The sequence below is a fragment of the Panthera uncia genome, assembly GCF_023721935.1.
Source record: "Panthera uncia isolate 11264 chromosome D3 unlocalized genomic scaffold, Puncia_PCG_1.0 HiC_scaffold_8, whole genome shotgun sequence".
In the NCBI taxonomy this organism is placed as follows: Eukaryota; Metazoa; Chordata; class Mammalia; order Carnivora; family Felidae; genus Panthera; species Panthera uncia.
This window is the reverse complement of record NW_026057586.1, coordinates 43,516,118-43,541,058: the sequence shown is the minus strand read 5'-3', so window position 1 is coordinate 43,541,058 and position 24,941 is coordinate 43,516,118. Positions and strand designations below refer to the sequence as shown.

Here is a 24,941-nt window from a genome sequence, read left to right as displayed (position 1 = left end):
TGGGTAGGTACTGCAACATAATACGACCATTCTAGAGAACAATTTCACAATATTTATCAGAATAATTCCAATTTCAGGAATTTATTCCAAGGATATAATGGGAAAATGTACAGAAAAGTGTTCATTGCCACATTATTTGTAGTTACAAAATAGAATAAAATAAACCAAATTACCTAAATATCTACCAATAGGCCATTAGTTAAAATTACATTACATTCATTCAACAAAGTAATACAAAGCAATCAAAAATGATGACATAAATAGATAATTATTTATTGACATGGAAAGATGCTAAATCTTAGGATTGCTGAGTGACAAAAGCGGGTTTCTGAGAATGATGCCAATTTCAACGAAATACATTTATGAATCTATGCAAAGAAAAAATCTTGCAGCATATCACCAAAGTGTTAAAAAAAAAAAAGAAAAAGGTTGGTTCCACGTACTGAGATTACAAATCATTTTTACTTTCTTATTAATACTGCATTATTTTAAAAGTTTTTATAATGTGCATATATTGTCTAAAAATGATAATTTCATTAAAAGTTTTAGTTATTCATGCAGAAATTGGAGAAGTAATAAAGACCAACTTAGTTTTCTATATTAAAGTCATGAAAAAATATTTGAAATCTTGTTCTAGGAAATGTGCAAGCATGGCTAAAAAAAAAAAAGAAATGAAAAATGCCTTGTGGAATTTATATTAATATTAGGCAATTCTTGAGTTTCAAAATACTCACTACAATTAATATTTAAAATGATTAAAAATCAGTTTCAAATATATACATATACGATATTTAAAAATATGACCATATAATTGTATACAAAAAGTTGTGATAACCCAGTAAGAAAATGAATAAAACAGAAAAATAAAGAACATAAAAACAAACATAAGACATATAATAAGATAGGGGCACCTGGGTGGCTCAGTTGGTTAAGCGTTCAACTCTTGGTAACAGCTCGGGTCATGATCTCATAGTTCATGAGATCAAGCCCCACATCAGACTCCTTGCTGACAGCGTGGAGCCTGCTTGGGATTCTCTCTCTCTGCCCCTCCTCCACTTGCACACACTCTCTCTTTCCCTCTCTCTCAAAAATAAATAAATAAATACTTAAAAAAAGTACAGTCTATACATTTATTTATTTATTTATTTATTTAAAAAAAATATTTTTAACATTTATTTATTTTTGAGACAGAGAGAGACAGAGCATGAACGGGGGAGGGGCAGAGAGAGAGGGAGACACAGAATCGGAAGCAGGCTCCAGGCTCTGGGCCATCAGCCCAGAGCCTGACACGGGGCTCGAACTCACGGACCGAGAGATCGTGACCTGAGCCGAAGTCGGACGCTCAACCGACTGAGCCACCCAGGCGCCCCCAGTCTATACATTTAATGGAATATTATGCAGTAATTAAAAGTGATCTCCATATAATTTACACGCAACAATTTTGACTTCCTTCACATGAATTTGTTCTTGTAAGTCCTTAGCCACACTGACTTGTAAAGGGTAATGATATTTTACGCCATTTTACTTTCTTCTTTGCACTGTTCTTTACCATGGTACACATCAAGTCTATAAAACAATAATTATTACAACAAATTGAAAAGGCTACAAAGCACATTTCTGGTATGCGAACTCTCAGCACCAAAGCATGAAGACCAATAGAAGAGGCAAATGTTACAGTCTACACAGTCAGAAGAGTACTAGTACAACAGATCATCAGCTGGCTGATATCTTACATGAAACCGGGCTATCAGCTCACGGTCCAGAGGCTTGGTTACTGACAGCTGGCCTGAGATGGGGTTGATAATGAAGATACCAGTCGGAGGCTGGTCAGCTCCTGGCCCCGTCACGCTATACCGTAGTGAAAGGTTTTTATCTCTATCGGACCTGATCTGAGGATCAAGAAGACAATCATATTAAATGAGAGACTAAATGAGCTCATTATCAGAGACAGGGCCTGTCATACCTTATGCCCTTTTTCAGTTACAAATTTACAGCATCTCTTCCCAGAAAACCAGTCCTGTTTCTCTCATCCTTGCTTCTTGGTGACAGGCTTCAAAAAGAGATGTCACCTATCACCAGGAAGACTGAGGGCAACATTCACATCTAAAAGAACACTTGCTTAGGAACAGTGCAAGAAGTCCAAATTAAGGAGTGTCAGTGTTTGAACTGAATCATATTCTATCCAGGGAGCTTGTAGGTTAGAATAGTTAACACAGGAACAGGCGTCCAATTTAATTAAAGTAAAACTTGTTTACTTTTTTGTATCAGTTAGGAGAAGAAAGAACTGTGTTAGGCCACAGTATGAACCAGCCTTATGTGAGAACTCTGATATGGTTGAGTTTAGGAGTCAGATTTCTGCACTTGTATTATAGTGACATTATTCACTGCAACCAAAGCTTTCCAAGTCATTTTAAGGTGGTACCTATTACTCAAAATTCTTTGTTAAATACCAAAACATACAAGAAAGGATTTTAAAATGCGTTTTTGTACTCTCAAAAATTATACCCACTATAGGCCCACTGCTTTCTCCTCCAAATATAACAGTTCTCAGGAAAAACAAGTTTATAGGTGAGCAGTCACAGGAACAGGCTATATAGAAAGGGAGTATGACGAATAGCACAGACAAGGGTCAACTGGCAATACCTTGGCAGGTGATAATAACAGATCTTTATGTATTAGGTAAATATACTTAACCCAATAGCAGAATCCAGTTTATTAATTTTCTTGTGAAGACAAAATTCTCTCTCAACTCATTGTCCATTAAAGTAGAAAAATAAAAAAAACCACCTTTATTTGGGGGCTATGTTGTTCATTGTTAAATCAAATTATAATGTGCATTAAAATAAAATATGCAATACAAATAAATGACTTATTAAAAGTGCAACTTTCAGTAAGTAGGTATAGGAACGCTAAACTAATCACACACAAATGGACATTCTAATAAATCGATATACAATAACTCTGTCCTTTTCCTTTTGCAATAAATAGTGGGTTGCTAATTTTACTAAACATGTATGAATACCTGTGATTTCTTTTTCTCTACATCTGATGGTATGCATTTAGAGTAATCAGAAAAAAAATTACTTCTCAGATTTATAAAAGCCTGTTTTTGCACAGCCCCAGGGATTCTGTTAATGGTATCAGAGGTCATTTTCTTTCTTCTTTAAAGAACTCTCAAATGCACTCAGTGCTGGCATTTTTAGCAATGATTGTCCCTTTATTTCTTCTTTGGCTCAAAAGCTATCTATAGAGGGCAAAGATCATCATGGAGAGCATGGCTTTCAGACACGGAAGCGAAGATGTGTATGTGTGTTGTGAGAAAGGGTATGGTACGGGTGTGGATACATGTTGGAGTTAGGGCTTATATATTCATACATTCAACAAACTCCATCGTCTGTGGTGTATGGGACCCACAGAGAGCTAGCTCTAACTATAAGTAATCTGAGGCAATTAAAAAAAAGAGGCTTTCTGCAACACTATAGACATTTCATCTACACACAAACATACAGTTTTAATACATGTTGTTAACTCTATCTTGTGATAAAACAGACAAAAACATTTCTAACGTATACTTGACCCATGCCATGGAGACAATTAAAATTGTGCCAGCCTACCCTGACAAGCTCTTGAGGAAAAGGTCCTCTGGAATTTTCTGGCAAGTTGATTGGAGGGATAACCCAGTCTCTCTTCTGCCTTTGTAGGTGGCCATTGTGCTTAGTCGCTTGTCTTGGGAATACTATTTCTTCAATTTCTTGTGATTCCTTTCCATTAAAATACAACAAGACATTGCTGAGTACTAGGAAAAACATTTTCTGAAAGGACAGCAATATCAATGGATACCTGACAGTGAAGGGTTCACTGTCAGGAACAAGAAAATATGCCTGGAGGCCCTCTCCTCATCCCTCTATTAAAATAATAGAAAACACCATAAAATTTAGGGGCTACCATGACGATTGAAGAATTGAATTCCAAACAATTTATTATGTAGCACAGCTGTGTAAACTATTTGCAGTTTCTATAAACCATCTTAGATAGGAGTTAATATTGAGCACAATTTAATAGTACCCTTTTATATATCTCTCATTAGTTTAAACCACAGTTCAGGTAATGTGCTACTGTACATTAAATTTAGATCTTGATGTGCTAAAATATAATTTGAATTCCAGGAGAAGTTTAATACATACTGCTAAGGCATGTCTCAAATATTTATGACCCTATTAAATCCCACAGAATTAATGCTGTAATTATTCTAAACCTATGTCAGCCATGATGGATGCTGTAGATGACCCACTTTGCACATTGGGTATTAATCTCTGCTGGATGTCAACATTTTCTTCTGTTTTCCCTTATATCTGTAGACACTTTAGCCATTAGCCCTTGCTGCTTCAGTGCAAATATCCACGCTAGTTTGCTGGACCACAGCGAATCATCAACAACAAAAGCGTTTTTTCACTCAATTAGTTACCAGCTTCTCACTCTGTATTCCCCAAGTGACATGATTCCCCTTAACAGTTAAGAGATTAATAAATTACATCTCCTATAATGAAAGTCGAGCATTGGTGCAAGAGAAAAATGCTATCTTTTCCACTGATATACTTATTCCTATTTGATTATGGGTGTGTATAAGACATTTACAATTAAACAGAAGTGAATGTGTGTATTCCTATCTCCCAAAGTACAATAAATATACAAAATGTAATAGTTATACTTCATGAAATTATGGACTTCAAAATAGATGACTGTGGTGCCCCCTCATTTGTTTCAAATTAACTCCACACGAACTAGAATATTCAGAAACTAATAATGTTATCATAGCTTTACTGAAGAAGTTATTGTGTCTTACTAAAACTCCTAATATAGTGACTTATACAAAACAAGTGCTCAATAAATGTCTGTTGCATTTAATCCAACTGTACTTTTGTTGGAAGTGTATCTATTTATTTTATCTTGGCTTATAGCAGCTTCCACCAGAGGGAGTATATCATTCCTAAAAGTTATGTCCGTAGTTTAAATAATTCATACTCCCCAATTTGATTATTCAGGGGCAAGACAAAAACCCAATATTCCTAGCTAGAAATGCTTCCTATTGCTACTGTACTGCGTATCTGTACTTCCCACTTAATAGACTTGACTGGTGACATCTTGCCAAGAACTATTTATTTTCTAGTTATATTTAACAGCTTGTAAAGCTTCTGAGAAATTTAAAGCAAACAACTACTTCTAATTTTAAATTAAGTTCTAAATCTCAAAGTATAAACAACCCTTTCAAACACAGTTTGAGATAGCTTAAATATACATTTAGTCTAAGTATCTTGTAAGATTAAAAAAACCCCACAAAATACTATTGAAGTGACTGAAGTTGATGAAAATTCAAATACTGGCCAAGGTGACATATAAAGCAAGGTACATGTTTAGTTCCAACTGAATACATCAGATTTTTGAACATGGCTCCGAAGCCATATTTGGATACTCCACCTTCACTGCATCCTCAGGTAAGGTTGGCTTGAGGCTCAATTTTACTGCTACTTGCCACTTTTCCTGAGTCTCTTTGTCTTGGGCATATATCAGGAACTTCGCATGCTCGGAGGAGAGGGGAAAGCTTCTCACGGCATACACCATGCCGTCTTCATCCACCTTAAAATCTGCTGGCTCACTGCTTTCATACTGTACTTTCCTTTTCCCATTGCAGTTGCTGAACTTTACTGTAAAAGATAATAAATATGTAAGTCTAGCAATAATACAAAGGCAGAAACACCTAACGTCTAACTAAGTCCATGAACCGCTTAGTAGTTTTAGTAGGCATAAAACACAAAAGTTTTATTTTTACATTATTAAAGGAATTCTCATACTATAGAATATCAGATTGTGGGGCTGAGTTGTACCCCAGAATCTCCTTGTTCCAAAGCCTTCCCCTACCCTTCACATTCCCCAGGAGCTTGGGCCCTTGGCTATAGCTGCTTTCTCCCCCCATGCCTCTCAATGACATTATCTGCTACTCCCTAACAAACTCCTACTCATCCTTCAGCACCCAGCTCCAGAGTCACTGAAAGTGGCACAATCTCTTGTTCTCAGTCTTCATGTAGTAATCTGAACACTATTATCACAGTTTTTTTAAAGTTTATCTATTTTTTTGGGGGGGAGGGGTAGAGAGAAAAAGGGAAGACACAGAATCCGAAGCAGGCTCCAGGCTCTGAGCTGTCAGCACAGAGACTGTCACGGGGCTCGAACCCACGAACTGCGAGATCATGACCTGAGCCACAGTTGGACGCTTAACTGACTGAGCCACCCAGATGCCCCTCTACTGTCACAGTTTTATAGCTACATCTGACATTCACTGTGAGAGGTACTTCAGGACAAATTTTCTTAGTTATCTTGCATACCTTGCACATTTCCTGGCACTTAGTCTTTATATAATTTTTGAAGAAATTCTTAAAGGAAGAAAGCAATTACTTTGATTAATGTTGAATGCTCACTTTGCTCTAAAATTACAAGACCTTAGTAGTAATTAAAAGGGGAATAATTTGCAATTTCTAGTCCTCATGGTGCTTAGAATAGTTCTATGAAGCAGTAACAATTTATACATTTTCAAACAAACAAAAATAAAGATATATCTCAAAATAAATTTTAACTAAAAATACTTATGGCTTAAGAATAAAAAATCAAAAAGATTTTAGTAACTTATCTTTATCTTTAATGCCTTAAAATTGAAAAAAAAATGAATGCTTTCTTAAAAGCAAGGTTAATCAACTTATGTCTCATTGGATACCAACACAGAAGTTATACTACATACTTAGAAATGTAGAAGTATACATAATCAAGCCAAAATAAAATCATAAAATAATAAAAAAATATTCTCTAAGGAAGATCATTTCTTTTGAACTTCTTAAATCATTCTTTATGAGGAAAAGTTCTATGGGAATAGCATGAAGGGATCAAAGAAAAAGCGTTTTTTAAATTTCTGTAAACATACAATGTTAGATCTTAAACACAATTACATAGGATACATTTTAGAAAGCAATTAATAGGTACACATTACAGGTGTCTAGGTGGCTCAGTTGGGTAAGCATCTGTCTTCAGCTCAGGTCATGATCTTAGGTCTGTGAATTTGAGCCCTTGCATCGGGCTGTCTGCTCTCAGCACAGAGCCTGCTTCGGATCCCCTGTGCCCCCTCTCTCTGCTCTTCTCCCACTTGCACTCTCTCTCTGTTTCTCTCAAAATAAATAAATAAACTTAAAAAAAATTCGTACACATTGCAAAATATAATCATATACTGCTTGTTGCATTTTTAAGTATCTAAGTAAATTTTTCCAAACTCCCACTCCATATATATATATTGATGAGTTCTTTTGTTTCCATTAATATAAATTCACTGAGATGTGCACAAGATCACAGCCCCAAAACATGCATGCTTATTTCCCTTAGTAACCATAAAATCCTTGATAACAGAAATAAAATACTTTAACTAGTGAATATATTATTTCCCACATAGCCCCACATATATCATCCTTCATTTTACAAACATCTGAAAATGAAAATAAAAGTTGTATCTCCTGCTAAATTATGCTAAACCCAAATATTTGTCTTTGGAGTAGAAGTATCCCAAAAGATACTTATCCTATCTTACTTGCCATGTGATTTAAAAGTGAAAAACAGGATCTCTTCTACAGAGCAGTGCCATCGACTGCTAATCTTTTATTAAAGACAAAATGCAAAGTAAAATTGTTTGGAGGAATCCTGCTGAGATGCCGAAACGAAAGACTTTTATCATCTTTCTTTATAAAAGTACCTTTTTATATCAAAAAAGGCATTTGTGAACTTAAAAACGCAGAGTCTTGATCAGATCTTCGGCACTTTTTTGGTTCATTTTTACCACTCTAGCGTGGATCCTCATCACTTCACACCTGGATTTTTGTATCTGCCTCCTAGAGGTTTTCTTCCTGTTCCAGGTCATTGAGCATCTACTCTTAGACTAAACCTCTGTTGCTCAGTCATGTGTCCTCCCCATTTAATATCCGTAGTATTATATGTACGCTTTCATCATATAATGCTCTTCTCACTTGGTGTCTCACTCTTCTCACTCTTGGTGTCTTTAGTGTTTCATGCATTACCTTCTAAGACATATTCTGCCCAATCAGATTTCTCAGTCATTCCCCCCTCTCACTGCAGCCCACACCCCATGCTCACTATCTTTTCTAGAAAGCTCCTCCACCCCCATTCTCCATGCCACAGATCCAGAGCCAGGCCATCACTTGGGGTTAATGGGTCTACTAGATGACCTTTCAAAGATGGCAGCCGATGCCCTCATTTGGGAAGGCTTCACATTTTGAATTTTAATTTAATTTTAACTTTTATTTGTTTTTACATTTTGTGTCCATGGAAGCACATATGAGCACTTTATTTTTATTAGAATGGTGATTATAATAAATAATGTCTAGTTACTAATGGTTTCATGTGACTACATCTTCTCTCTGTAAGTAGACTGTAAACTCATTTTGGCTTCCTGGCAATGAGTCTAGATTCTTTTGTTTCCTGGGACACCTAGCAGTGACAGAGACTGCATAAATGCTCATTTAATATTCACAGGCCAGTTGTATAGATGAATATCTTACAACTTTTCAAAACACTCGAAAATAGAAGTAGGTCCAGCCTGCTATAGCAACAGCATTCTGCAACAACAACAACAAAAAACCTAGGGACTTTAAATAATTGGACTATGTACTTAGGTTGCTGGGAGTGAAAGAAAATGAATTAATATTTGTTGTATGCCAGGCACTGAACAAGATACTGACGATTAGGTTAGCTATTTTAGCCTTAGCAAGAACCTCCTGAAGTGGGAATTGTTATTTCTGTTCAACAAATGGAGACAGAAAATTCAGAGAGGCATCTGTGCCCATGGGTGTCTGACTCCTAGTGATTCTTCTACAAAAGCACAAAGGAATCTAACTAAATTCATGACGCGTAAGTTATTGAAACCTAAAGCTTTAGTAAACAATAAAAGTGGAGAAATGACAAAGAGGCTTAACAAATGCTCGTGAAGAGAATAATGTCACATCTGGATCTCCAAATGTACCAAAGTAACCAGTATTATTAAAAAGAAGTCCTTAAGTTGGAGTGGACCCTACGTATCCCATGTAGGGGAGTAGCTGGAGCCCCTGAAGGTAGGGTGCAAGTGTGAGGCAGGCAGAAGAGGAAAATTCATGCTCACTGTTACAATGATGGAGTATTCTGTTAAATAGGTACTCAGCTATTACTCGGCAATCGAAAAGAATGACATCTTGCTATTCACAAGTATGTGGATGGAACTAGAGGGTATTACGCTAAGCGAAATTAGTCAGAGAAAAACAAATATCATATGACGTCACTCATATGAGGACTTTAAGAGACAAAACAGATGAACATAAGGGAAGGGAAGCCAAAATAATATAAAAACAGAGAGAGAGAGAGAGAGAGAGAGAGAGACAAACCATAAGAGACTCTTAAATATGAAGAACAAACAGAAGGTTTCTGGAGGGGTTGTGTGGGGGGGTGCTAAATGGGTAAGGGGCATTAAGGAATCTATTCCTGAAATCATTGTTGCACTATATGCTAACTACCTTGGATTGTAAATTAAAAAAATAAATTAAATTTAAAAAAATAGGTACTCAGCTACCTATTTGGATTCAGTGTCAGAATGATGCAGAGAAGGGAAAGAAGGCCTTTAAAGAAAAATGCATTGGCAAAGAAAGGGAAAATGTGTCTTTTCCTATAAAGGGTCACTGCATATCCTATGAATGAGAAGTGGCTGACCTCAGAGAATCTGACACTGGGGAACACACTTTGAAGGAAGCTGCGTAAAGGCGAGTTATTTAAAGTCAATTAGTTTTCTATCACCCCTGCTCCTCGCCTATAACGAATGTGAATTGGTTTAATAAATCTGTTATTAGATTCTTCTGGGTTTTAAAAACAAGTGTTAATTTGCATTTGCTCAAATACTAAACTAAGCAACATTTTTGGGGGAATTGTTCAGGTTTAAAGAAATGTTTTTCATTACATAATTTCCTTTGTGCATTCAACCATTAGAATCAACACCTTAACTGAAAATAAGTTCATTGCCAACTGAAAAAATTCTCGGTGAAATATTAGTCCTGACTTCATCCTGTGGTTTTGACTTAATGCATGAGGAGTGCCTAGTGCACGGTGACATGCTTAATCAATGATAACCACATTTCACTGTTTTCAAGTCACACGAATTAAAAGGCTTACCAATTTCAATGGATGTTATGAACTGAACTGTGTTCCCCAAAATTCATATGTTGAAGCACTAACTCCCAGTACCTTAGAATATGACTATAATTGGAGATACTGGTCTTTAAAGTGGTAATTAAGATTTAAGGGGCAACTGGGTGGCTTACTTGGTTAAGTGTCCAACTCTTGATTTTGGCTCAGGTCATGATCCCAGGGTCTTGGGATTGAGTCCTGCAACAGGCTCCATGCTGTGTGTGGAGCCTGCTTGAGATTCTCTCTCCCCCTTCCTCTCTCTCTCTCTGCCCCTTCCCTGCTTGCACTGCCAAAATTAATAAATAAAAATTTAAAAAAAGATTAAAAAAAAGCTCATCCAATATGACTAATGTCCTTATAAGAAAAGGAAATTTGGACATAGACACGAGGGAGGACAGACCACGTGAGGACACAACAAGAAGGTGGCCATGTGCAAGCAGAGAAAGGTCCTAAGAAAAATCAAACCTGCTGTCACCTTGGTTTTGGACTTAAATTTCAGAATTCTGAGAAAATAAATTTCTGTTGTTTAAACCATGCAGTGTGTGGTCTAATACAATGGGTAATGCACAGATTCCATTTAAAAAAAATTAATGTTTTTATTTCTTTTTGAGGGACAGAGTGTGAGCGGAGGAGGGGCAGAGAGAGAGAGAGAGACATACACAGACTCTGAAGCAGGCTCCAGGCTCTGAGCTGTCAGCACAGAGCCCAACACGGGGCTCGAACTCATGAACTGTGACATCATGACCTGAGCCGAAGTCAGATGCTCAACCAACTGAGCCACGCAGGTGCCCTGCATGGATTTCATCTCTTAACCACTGGTCAGTGTTTATTTTCTGTTATTTTGTTCCACTTACAACTTAGATGCACCTAAGCATATTTTCTCAAATTTGACAAAATTTTCTTGAACCAACCACTCACTGAAACTTACTCAAGAGGATTATGGAAAAAAACAGTAGACAATAGCTATGTTATAGAATCTTAGTTACAGCATTAATATCATTTACAAATTAAATTATTAATTATTAAATTAAATTATTAAATTAAATTATTAAATTAAATTTACTTCTAATTTATAGCATTTTGGGGAGTTTTCAGGAGGACTATGACAAAACATGTACAGAAAAACTGGTTGAAAATAGAAAAGAGAGTGGTTAGAAGCCATTTGAAAGGAAGAAAGAAGAAAGAGATAGATATTCAAGGGGCATGGCTGAATTACTAAAATTAGATTTAAAATTTCAGTTTCAAGAAGAGGAAAATAAGGCAAATATCATAGACATGTTGCTGTTAGAAGAAATACATAGTTCACTGGAACCAAACTGTTCCTGTTATGAAAACATTCTCCTGAGGGGCCTGGGTGGCTCAGTCGGTTAAGCATCCAACACTTGATTTTGGCTCAGGTCATGATCTCACAGTTTGACAGTTTGTGAGTTCAGGCCTGAGGTAGAGCTCCACTCTGACAGCGCCGAGCCTGTGTGGGATTCCCTCTCTTTCTCTCCCTCTCTCTCTGCCCCTCCCCCATTCCCATGTACTCTCTCTCAAAATAAATACATAAACTTTAAAAACTAACCTGTTCTCCTAATAAATGGTAAGTAAAAGAATTCCAAATAGCTTAACGAGTACAACTTTCAACTTTTATCTTCCAAAACATGCAGCAGTGTAATCATTTTTTAACATACGGGTTTTAAAACAAAGGTGATGATACATTTATTTTAAATTAAAATATATCCTTAATGGTGAAACTCTTCTACAATCGTGTTAATGGTGGATACATGACATTATGCATTTGTAAGAACTCAAGGAATTGCACAACACAGAGTGAATCCTAACATAAACTATGGGCTTTAGTTACTCTTAATGTATCACTGGAAGAAGTGGTATTAGTTGGAGTTCTAGAACTGAATCGATACTTGACATAAACATCTTAGGTATGGAGATATTGAGGTGGTGTTTCACAAAAGTCATAGTCTCTTACTAGGCAATGTAATAAAGCAGAAATTCTATTATTTTAAGACCAATCAAGAACTTGGAAATTTCATTTTTCTGACAGAACAATTTTCCTTACGTTAAAACATTAATTTTCCTTAAATGCTCAAAAAACTCAAATTAGAAATAACAGAATTTCATAATGTAGGAGAAGGAAATAAATTTCCTTAGACAACTAAAAAAACAGGCTTGATCCACAGGATTATTCAAATTTAAAACAACTCTATACACAAATAAATGTGCCTAAAAACATTACAATATTAAACGAGAAATTTATTATTAGAGCTATTGCATAGTTTACATACATAATATGTAGTTACTGTGTTCTAGCCGCCATAAAACTTTGTTAACATGGTTAATACAAAATTAAACATCAGGGAAATAATTATTTTAAAGTACTTTTTGACTCTTAAAGCAGTACCTCAAATTAATGCTAACCATAAAGCCATAATATCTTTATAAAATATTAACAGGAAACCACAGATCTTATATATTAAATGCATTACCATTTAATAGCACTGCATAAACCATATAAATGAAAGTGTGCAAAATGCTCACATATGGCTTATAATTTTTGCTCAAGTAAAACATCATGCCATATTTAGAATACAATTATAAAAGAACCCTGCAAAATATTTTTGAGACTAAATATGCCTTTGCCTTTAAAATTGCTTTTTTTCCACATTAATTGCTATTTTTGAAAGCATACTAATAAGACAGAAATAGTTTCAAAGTGCTAAGAAAAGTTCTCCCTCCACAGGCAAAGAGCAATCTTAATTAATGAACTTAACATCTAAATGAATAAATGAGAGCTGGGAAGGTAGGGAGGAGATGTCTCAACAGTAGGGATTTTCACGGTGATTTTACTTACAGATTGCAACAGAGAATGGTTACCAAGTGGCGATTTCACTTACAAATCTGAAAAACCTGCTTAGATATTCTTTTGTCACCCCAGGCCCTTACTGAGTTTCATTCTGAGGAACAATTCTTCCTTAAACACTTGAGTAGCCATTTCAGAGCGAACTGACGCTCTCCACACTTGTACAATGGGGATCCAGTTAAAGTAGTGCGGGAATGTCCATATGCACCTTGGCGGAAAAAGTCATTACATTTTCTTTATAACACACAATTATAGTAAGAAAAAGGAAATATCGAGTCAATATTAGTACACATATTGACTCTTCAATATACATAACACTTCCAAAATACTTTAAAACTCTTTAATGACAAATTTGAGCTTGTTTTCATGGAAGACCTTTATTGTAACAAGTTTTATGATTTGGATATCAGACTCTTGATAATTACCAGCAGTGAAAGTTTTATTCACAAAAGTTGGTGGTAGCAAATGATAGCAACGAACTCCTCACTTTTTCTCCGCTTGACAGAAAGTTCTTTCTTGTCGTGAACCATGAGGAATATGTTTATTAAATTTCTTTTTTTTAATTTTTTTTATTTATATTTTTTTTAACGTTTATTTATTTTTGAGACAGAGAGAGACACAGCATGAACGGGGGAGGGGCAGAGAGAGAGGGAGACACAGAATCGGAAGCAAGCTCCAGGCTCTGAGCCATCAGCCCAGAGCCTGACGCGGGGCTCGAACTCACGGACTGCGAGATCGTGACCTGAGCTGAAGTCGGACGCTTAACCGACTGAGCCACCCAGGCGCCCCACGTTTATTAAATTTCATGGTCCTTCCTTTTCTTGCACTGACAGATATGACACTGAAATTCCTTGTGGAAATTCAAAAGCTTTTCAAAATTTTTTTTCATATTAATATTTTAAAATAATGATAAAAGCTTTACTTCAAGAATACACAGGTATGGTGTATTCTAATAGTCTCAATAATTTTTCTCCAGGTTTTAAAATAGAACACCAACTAAGTATCACAAATGAGCCACTTTAATCCTTTTCTGGAGGTGAATTTTCGCTTCAAACCCATAAACTCTGTGACTGTGTGTAATATTTTTTACACGGCCTTTGCAGTTTTCAATTAAGTTCATTCGGGTGCTCCAAAATGTCAGTTAAGTAAGCTATTTTTTCAAGTGAATAACTCTCCTTCAACAAATCTGCAGTGAACAACATTCAAACACACAATCATTTTTCTATTAGCTGACAGACCTTTGGAAAAAAAAGGGGTCTTTTGGATAGCTTGTGAACTTGGTAGAGATCTGCAAATATGGTATTCCCTTATCTTTGCACAGAGCTATAGCCATTTATTTTCATAATTCCAATTTTTGTGGATAAAAGATTTATGAGCAATCTTTTATGTACAAGAGCTTCTATGTGAGTAAAACTAACAGAATCTTGAGATTAAACCCTTTGGTTTTTCTATCTCCATGCCATTTACAGCTTTTATAACCTTCAAGGCATCAGGGCCAAGACACTGGCCTCACGTAATATTTGCTTAACATCTTGCTGTAAAATACTTATTTGTCTCCTTGAATATATAATTTATGGAAGTTTGTTTTCCTTTTTCTTCCAGAATAAATAATGCTCTTCAAGGATTCTAACCACTGCTATTAACTAACATATTTATTAATTCCTTAAAGGCATCAACATGCAATGATAACCTTTTTGATTTAATAATCTTTTTGACTAGAGCTGTCACTACGATGTGTGACGTGTCCTCACTACCCCTCCTACGTGTATGATTCAAAAGTGACTCATTTTCTATTTCTCCTACCGTCGATGAGGGATATATAGGCTGGTAAAACAAGTAATTCTGCATCTGTGTAAGGTATTTGGCTTAAAGCATTTAATATGAAATGTTATAAATGACTTTAAGAGCTTGATCATATAGTGTTGCACTCAATCTCATCAAAAATGTTCTTACTTTCTGCTTAAGAGAGTAAAAAATTTCATCTGCCTAAAATGGCTGTGTGGGGATACAGTTCTCACAAAATGTGTCCTGCGTGTGGCTTCACTTGATCTCTTTGCATTAAGTAAAATGTTTAGACCAAGTGTGAGAATAATTATAACACATGAATCCCAATCCGAGGGAATCATTATTTTTAAAAATCTTTATTTATTTATTTATTTTGAGAGAAAGAGAGAGAGAGAGAGCAGAGGAAGGGCAGAGAGAGAGGGAGAGAGAAAATCCCAAGCAGGCTCCACACCCAGCACAGAGCCCAACATGGGACTCGATCTCACAACCCAGAGTTCATGACCTGAAATCAAGAGTTGGATGCTCAACCGACTGAGCCACCCAGTCACCTCTCTGAGGAAATCATTATTATATTATCTTATTAATATCTTACACATTTGAGGGGGTTCTTGTGACTCTGAAGTCTTTCCAGCTTTCATCCCAAATTATCCATTGGGCTGGGAAAGTAAGCATATGTACAAATCACATCTAAAAACAGACTGTGGCATGTTCAGCTTTAGAAATTCATTTGTAAAATAACATATAATATACGTGTAATATATATATAATTTAGTGAATTATTAATATTATCTAATTATATAAAATAATAAAAGATATACAAATAAATATATATAATATGCATTCTATGTAAGGTCTGCATTTTTAAGGTACTTTAAAATAAATATATGAAAAACTTGAATAATTAAACATACTATAATTTAAATTACAATATGGAATATATTCACTTTCACTTCATTTAAAGGGTATACAAAGTGTACAAAAATTTGTTCATTATATTTCTAGATAATCAAAAAATATGTTGAAAACAATCAATGTCTGGAAACTACAGTCCTCTTTAATAATTCAGTAAATTTTATGTCCAGAAAAAACACCTAACTTAATTCTAAGGGATTTGTTTCTAAAAACTTATATAAATCTTAACACAGTATATACACATTAATTCTAAAAATGACCCCAAAATTACTGATTTCCATCAAAAATAAGATTTTGATTTTTAACCTTGAAATCCAATAGGAAGGAAGGAAAATTAGCAAAAGTAGAAAGAGGAAAAATAGAAAAAGATGGAGAGAGTAAGTAATAATTGAGAAAATTAATAAAATTAATGATTCTTTGGTACCTTAAAAATTTATTCATACCTTCTATTTTAGAATTAAACAGGGAAAACTATGAACAAAAAATAAAAGCACATGAAATGGAAAAGATAATTAAATTAATACTTGCAAAAAAATAAACAGTCATATAAAAATCTTCACTTGGGATAAACACATTGATACAAAAGTAATGACCCCTCTCTCTCAAAATAAATAAATAAACATTTACAAAGGGGGCGCCTGGGTGGCTCAGTCGGTTGAGCATCCGGCTCTTGACGTAGGCTCAGGTCATGATCCCAAAGTTTGTGAGATGAAGCCCTGTGTTAGGCTCTGTGCTGGGTATGGAGCTTGCTCGGGGTTCTCTGTCTCCCTCTCTCTGCTCCTCCCCCACTCGGATGTGTGTGTTCTTTCTCTCTCTCAAAATAAATAAACATTCAAAAGTATAGCCAGATAACTGGGAGGATTCCGTGGGAAAGGGGACACGTTAGTGCTAGCTCCATTGGCGAATTCTTGGTCAATAAGATCTGGGGAGGGGCGCCTGGGTGGCGCAGTCGGTTAAGCGTCCGACTTCAGCCAGGTCACGATCTCGCGGTCTGTGAGTTCGAGCCCTGTGTCAGGCTCTGGGCTGATGGCTCGGAGCCTGGAGCCTGTTTCTGATTCTGTGTCTCTCTCTCTCTCTGCCCCTCCCCCGTTCATGCTCTGTCTCTGTCCCAAAAATAAATAAAAAATGTTGAAAAAAAAAAAAAAGATCTGGGGAGATGCTATGTGTAGACTTGGGTCTACACGAGTCTTACTCAAGCAGAAAATGATAAAAGTGCTGAGTGTGGAGCCTGCTTAAGATTTTTTCTCTCTCTCCTTCTGACCCTCTCCACCACTCAGGCTCTCTCTCTCTCAAATTAAAAACAAAACAAAACAAAACAAACAAAATTTCTTATTCCTAAAACTCTTGGTATTTTCCCACTAAAAGAGAAAAGTTTTATTATGATGTTCTGTAAAACGTAATCAATCTCTTAGAGAAGGAGTTATTTCATTTCCTGTCTAGGTAAAGTCACGTAATATTTAACGAACATCTATATACAAGTTGCCGCAAATGAAAGAAAGGAGCAGAGCTACGATATTCTTCCTTGATATGAAATTGAAAAAAAATCAAAAACAAGAGGTAGGAATGATATAGAAGAATGATTATGACATTAAAAATATGAAATTTAGATTTTCAGTAGTCTGATAATGATATGCATGTAATTTTATGTATTAAACTATTGGAAAAGCAGTAAGATTATTGCATTCTCCCTTGTATGCATTCTAATAACTTAACAAATTTAAAGCTGTTTTTCACTTCATTGATATTCTTCCTCCAGGCATCTCTCTGCATGAAATTCAATGAACCCCCCCTTTTTTGGGCAGATTCCACCTAAAATATATAAAATTATCGGTGCTCAAGCAGAATTCTTCTTTTTTTTTCAGAATGTGCCCATTAACAAATTACACTGAAATATCACTACCTCTAATTAAATTACTCTGACAGAGCACAGGTTGTGTAGAAGTTCCTTTTCTCAACTGTATGATTATTAGTTTCTGAAACTTAATGCAGTTTAGTTCCCCTAAATTTAGTTACCAGGCTACTGTGTCAACAAAGAAGGAATCTTAATTCCTAATTTTTTTGTGACAGGTTTTTGTTAATTTTTAAAGAAAATAGAGTTTTCATAATAAGGTTTACCGGAAGCAAAGGCTCCTGCTAATTGGAATTTTCAAAAACACCACTGAAAAAGGAAAAAGCCGAACTAAACTAATCATGTGTCTATATTAGTTTCGACAATGCAGTCTCCAAATGTGCCACAGAAATCAGAAAGAGCCAATGTCTCCCCAGAATGCCCAGCTTGCTAAGCCAAGGAACAAAAGGATGTGATATGTTTTATGAAACTTGAATAAAAGAAAGAGGTACATAGAACTTATGTTCATTAACTAAATTAGCCCTACCAGTATTACATGATATCACATTAACTGAAATTAAAGTCCATTGAACTATTACACTATTAAATCCAAAACCATTTGCTGATAGTAAAGCTATAAAACAAACAGAGTATAAGATTTCACCCTAAACATGTAAAACAATTTAAGAAATATTTATTCCTTTACTGGCTATTAGGAGAAAAAGATCATGGTCACATATGGAGAAATAACAATGTATTTTAAAAAGCTCTTGAAAATATACCATAATAACACATAACTAATAGTTTAAAAGCTGAATTCCCAATAATTACTGCCAACCCCCTCAAAAGATATGTCAGCTCACCAGCCACTGTAAAGAACTGTATCAACAGTAAAGGTGGGCTTTCTACAGAATGCAAACTATGCACATATAACAAAACCATACCAAAACTCACACAATATTAACACACGCTATTTCTGAAGGCTGCCTATACTTTCTGAACTAACATGATATGTATGAAGTATTTAATATATGAAACATTCCATAAAAATTCATTCATGTTAACTACTTTTCTTCATAAATCCAATGAGTTATTAAAAAAATTATATAAAATCCATCCCTAAGTTGACAACAAAATTGAAGTAGTAAAACAACGAATTCTAATACGAATTCAATTAATGTGTTTCTACTTGGGAAACATCACCATATAATCTGGAAAAAAAAAACCCATGATCTTTTAGTCCATCCTATTATTATTGTCTTAGTAACCCACTGTCCAACTTTATTTATTTATTTATTTATTTATTTACTTATTTTGGAGCCCTATGTGGGGCTCAGACTCACAACTGTTGAGATCAAAACCTGAGCCGAGATCAAGAGTTGGACACTTAACTGACTGAACCACCCACACGCCCCTGCACTGTCCAACTTTTTAGAGAATTATTGTATAAACTCTAGAAAGCTATTCCAGTGGCACAAAAGTATTCTTCCAACAACCTACCTAGATAATATTTCTTAGGTCCAGCTCCACTCACTTTGGCCCGTCATGTATAGCCATCAGGAAAACAAGGGCAAGTAATCTATGACATACAATTAAAAAAATGCCCTATGACTTTTGATACATTAAAAGGAAAGTAATAAAGCGTTATTTGAAGATTATGATTTTACACAAATATATAAATACTGAAGTGGGGTAACAGTCTTCTTAAATGCCAATTACTTATATTTAGGAATTATGTTATTCTTATTAAATTTTTTATTATTATGTCCAGAACTGGAATAATTTCAAAATGCTATTTGCTTTAAAACAAACAATAAAATAATCCTCTTCATAAGTGTTCCCTCCCTCTACACAGCCTGGAACGAACATCTACTTCTGTGAACACACCAACTCAGCAGTCTGGGCAAAAATCTCCTGCTTCAAATGCCAATAATAAGCCTTATCCTCATTAATGGGTTGACGTTTTCTTTTGGAGAAATGATTACACTTCTATTTCACCATTCTCATTAATTATATCAAAATGAATGGGATTAATTGTCATACACTGTAACTTTATGGCCATCTCATGTATACTCCACTCTGTGTGACTTCTCTAGAAACATCGTAGGTGCGGGAGTGTTCAGTCTAGGAGCAATAATCTCATCCCTACCCCTCCCCAAACGCCACTACAGCACTCATGGTCCAGCTCTTAGGTACACTTATGAAGGGTCGGGATATCTTTAAAATTTTACAGAGATAAAGATTTTGCACATTTAATTTACCCTATGAAAATACATGAGCATGTATTAAAGGATTTTCATTACATTAACCACGATGATGTCAAGGCAAATATCCTGTGCACCTATCGTTTGCTTCCAACTTTACCATTTCCCAATCTGTATGTATTAGTTACAATAAATCAAGTTAGGTTAAAACAATATCCTTATCCTGTGCTGATAAGCAGATGCAATAAGCAGACTAGTCTGAATTATATTTTTTTGCCTAAAAGCCCCAGCAACACTAATGCTTTAGGATAATATATTAAAACCCTATTTAAAAAAATTAACTTAGATACCTGACTACCAGAGGCATGAAAATGAAGTAAAACAATAGATGTAAATAAATGGGGCAATGACAGAAATACACACACACACACACACACACACACCTCTTACAGTAATAATGAAGGACATACTGAATGCATATTTTTCACTTAAAAAAACATTTTTTTAAAAGGAGGGATATAAAAACCAAGAACAGATAGAAATACCAAGGCATGAAAGAGACTCCAGATAGGTTGGTGTGGCAGGGGGTCCATGTTTTTGGTGTATTACCTCTGTTCCAAATACACAACCATAATAATAAAATATATTAAGTAAAGCAAAATGACATAAAACCTAGGCAGGCTCAAAAACAAGATGAATGTTCCAGCAGACCAGAAATAAACTTAATGTAAATTGTCACCTGGATAGGAAGCAAGAAGGGGCCACAGAAGCTCAGCGTATGTGGGGTAAAGGGGCTTGAATGTAAGGGAAAGACGGTACAGCACCTGGGACATCAGAATCTAACATCGAATTCACTTCATGGACCATTCTGATTTTCTAGATCCCACTGGCCATTCTTCTCCTTCTCTAAAGATGTCTCAAGGGGCAGCCCAGGACCTTTACTTCTCTACACTTTCACCCTGGAGGATTTCAGCTAGCCCCAAGGTTTTAAAAACCACCCGTACAAAGATGAATAGTGAATATGTATGTATAAACTTTGTTCTGAAATCTAAACTCCTACATTCAACTTGCCATCTCCACTTGGACATGTAAAAGGCAACTCAAACTAAGCAAGTGCCAAAACCAACTCTTGATTCACTCCTGCCCCCAATAAATGAACTTCATGGTTAACAATGTCACCCCTCACCCAAATGCTGACTCCAAGTCTAGTTGTTGAGTTTGACTCCTGTCTTATTCCAAATGAATCAACCTGAAGGTCCTGTCAGCTCTATATTTTTTAATGCTTATTTTTTTTTTGAGAGAGAGAGGGAGAGAGAGAGAGAGAGGAGGAGAGAGGACATGAGCAGAGGAAGGGCAGTGAGGGAGGAAGAGAGAGAGAATCCCAAGCAGGCTCTACTGTCAGCACAGAGCCCAATCGAGGGCTTGAACTCACAAACCATGAGATCATGACTTGAGCTGAAATCAAGAGTCAGATACTTGGAGACTGAGCCACTCAGGAGCTACTTTTAGAATATATCTCCAATATGGCCATTTCTCATCACCTCCATGACTACCATCTCATCACCAGCCATTATCTGGGCTGAATCGTGGCTAGAGCCTCTAACTGGTCTATCCGTTCCACTCTTCATGATACCTACCGTGGGCTTTTAAAAATATAAATTAGATCATATTCAAAGGCTTCCTATCACACAGAGAATAAAACCCTTCACAAAGGTCCCTGGCCCTGCAACCTCACCCTCCTTTCCTGTTGTCCGAGCTCACAGGGCCACCAGTCTCGTGGTAGCATATTAATTACGCATTTTAGCAACAAGCCTCAACAAGCCTCAAGTCCTTTCCTATATATTTGAAATATCACACAGTGCAAGAGAGAGGAGAAGAAAAATAAAAGTGGAGAGGAAGCAAGAAAACTTGGAAAGCCAACTGTCCAGATAACAGATCATTTGATTTATTTTGGTCTTTTTATAGGCTTTATTATTAAAGAAAGTTACCTTTCATTAATTTTTCCCAACTTTCTTCTCTTTGTTGTTTCTTTCCATGTCACTGGTACCAATGGATAATTAGAGTGGACTTTTTTCATTCAAACCAATTAATGAATAAAAGGAATGTGAGACCCTTTTTCATTCATTAGCTGGTTTGACTAGAGATAAGTGATATGAATCATAGAATGCACGGGGCAGGCTGTAGCATATTACACACTTTAGGAAGAGCTAAGCAAATAGAGAGGGGGAAAACAAAAATGTTTTGATGTCTGTAATCTAATAACTGATCTAACCACCAGAACATGCAGCTGTGGATGAGATGCTATGGATCACCCAGAGTCTGTGTTCTACTGTATCACTAGCCTCTCAAACAACACTATTTGAAAACTTGCAGGAGGAATGAACAAATTCCAACTAGTTCTTTAGTAGTAAAGGACAAGGTCAACAGTAACAACAGTCTAGTGTTGAGCCAGCGTTCACTCATGTGTATACTAGGTCTTCTCAAAATTGGGGACTCGTAACCCTTAACATAAACTTGTGGCCACAGCATCTCAACCACCAATTATAATCCTGCTTCAATGAGAATGTGTACAGCATCACTCTCAATATAAGGAAACAAAGCACAAAGGTGGATATTGCATCCACTTCCTCAGATCCAACAGCTCAAGTTAATAATATCACATTAACTGGTTTTGTATGTATGTGTGAATCCATCCATCTATCTACATATAAAAGTGAAGTGCTTTGCACTATACTCTGAATGGAGTACTCAGTCAACCATATAATTCATTACTGCTGTTTCTAAGTCAGGAGTCCAGGGTTCAGAATGTGAGATCTAATATCTCATTTGGAAATCACCTCCAATGATCCAAATACTTTCATGTACTTTTTTTCCCTTTTCCTTTTTGTACCACAGTTCCCCACCTTTACATGCAGGGAAACAAAAGGCCACAGAGTGTTAAGTTACCTGGTCACATTGAAAGTGGGGACACAGCTGTCTGAAGTTCTTGGCGACAGCCTAGGAGGCACCCGCTGTATTTCAGGACCAAGGGGTATTTCCATCTCTTGTTGAATTGCCACCACTGAATGAAAAATAACCAAATGATTCCCACTCTGTCATCTAAGGTGAATACAGAGGTGGATATGGCAAGGTCCCTGACCTCTAGGCATTTAAATTTAGGAGGAAAGGCCTTCAATAACTAACAGCAAAGTAAAACAATATATAACAAGGTGGGCTAAGCCAAAGCTCTTGACAAGTACATCTGGAGGGGAAGGAAGGGGATCACTGAAGACATAATGGAAATGGCAGCTGGCTTTTGATCTGAACATAGAAGGAAGTGCGGGATTCCAACAGGCTGCGTGGAGAGAGGGGCGTGGTGATGGCTTCAGCATCAATGGGGCCTGGAAACCCCAGTGATGGTGCCTTCACAGAGGCTTCAACGTTTGTGTTACGAGCAGTGCCTGGATCACAATTGTTCCTCACTCAATGTCTTTGTTAAAAATGAGTATAAAGGGTTTTTTCCTAGGGCAAATTTGTTTGGCATGGTGTTTGTAGGATGTATTATCTTTGTGGGGGAGGAATATTTATGGACTAAAGTCCCTTACTGCAGTCTCCAGGTAGGCTGAAATACATGAGGCTTGAAGAAGAAAAGTCAACATAGGCACAAATTAAAGATCTAATTACCCACACACATGAATTGGTTCACAGAATTTAGGGACTGTATGTGTGTATGTGTGTGTGTGTAACACGCATATCTGATAGTAATATTAAGCATTAAAATTTAAATGTCATTGTAGTTTTTATATGAAGGCTTAGCATTTCCCCTTTTCCTGAGCCATGGGTTAGATCTATTTATATGAGGAAGACCATTAGTGGTATTTTTTAGATACAGGAATTATTAAAAAACACACAATATAATATGCAAGATGTGATTATAAAGAAATGGGATTGATTCCACAAGTCACATAGAAAAATCAGATTCATTACATAATAAGCACGCTTTGTATAAATTATAGTCCAACCAACAAGGGCACTAAATATGCACTTTAATTTAGAGTACAATACAGAAGTAACTTTACTATCTAATGAGATGAATTATTAATGAAGCTAAAAGATACTAAAAGAAATCTGCTTGTATAAAAGCCAATCTAATCTCATGTATAAGTAATCTTCAATAAAACATTACCATTTTATACTCAATTGAACTATATCCTCAACTAGTCTGACATAGTGTACTTTTCTTCAATAGGAACAAATGTCATTGATAATGAGAGTTTTATAATTTTGTGCTTGTTTGATGCAAAAAATAAAAAGAGCAGTGGACTACAGCCAGTAAACTAAGTCCTGGTTGTGGTTCCACTAATACTGAATAATTCTCTAAACAGCTTTGAATTTTCATTTCAGCTGTAATGTGAAGGAGTTTCATTGGATGACTGCTAATATCTTTTACAGCATAAAAATATGCATACACATAATCTAAAATTTGGGATCACAACAAGTTCCAGAGTGAATATCACCACTGAAGGTGGTACTCCAGTTATTTTGGTTTGTTTTTGTTTTTCTTGTTGTTTGAGCAGGCTTTCACCAAAATACAATGGCTTCTCTGGACAAAAAGGACAAGAAAACTCACACAGGAGTAAGTTATTTTTTTCGTGTATTTTTCTCTAGTTTTTAAAAAGCCCCAAATCCCAAAGCAAAGTTAAAGTCCATATATCACATTCCATGTAATTACAGCTGAAGGGGTAGTAACAGGTACAGTGATAAAACTCACTGTGATTATTCAATGGTCACTCTTCTTTTCATTAGGTTAACAATTTACATTGGTGTTAATGAACTGTAATTTATAATCTAGCTGTTTTTCTTTCGCTAAACTTTGTATGTCCTCACAAAAAAGAAAAGAAGCTCAAGTTATTCTGTTTGAAACACAACTCTTCCCGGAATAGACCAGGCGACTTCTCTGCACGAAACAGATTTCAGTCACTGCAGCACTAAGTGTCACAACACATATAAATCTTGATGATCAAAAGATACTACCAGTATTTCAAGCTACAAATTCTGTGGCCCATTCCCTTTAAATAATGAATGTCAATGAGGAAAGGTAAAACTCAAACTT

General features: G+C 35.9%; 1 protein-coding gene across 3 annotated transcripts in view; it reads right to left on the bottom strand.

Annotated features, from left to right (window-relative positions):
* The window catches only part of CDH2 (cadherin 2), a 214,138-nt gene that overhangs the window by 57,384 nt on the left and 131,813 nt on the right, over positions 1 to 24,941 (bottom strand). For all 3 annotated transcript variants that reach the window (XM_049620262.1, XM_049620263.1, XM_049620264.1), the window contains 3 exons: positions 5,476 to 5,702; positions 3,615 to 3,761; positions 1,734 to 1,889 (listed from right to left, as the gene is read on the bottom strand). In XM_049620262.1, coding sequence (XP_049476219.1) covers positions 1,734 to 1,889; positions 3,615 to 3,761; positions 5,476 to 5,702 — 530 coding nt within the window. The remainder of the gene's footprint in view (positions 1 to 1,733; positions 1,890 to 3,614; positions 3,762 to 5,475; positions 5,703 to 24,941) is intronic.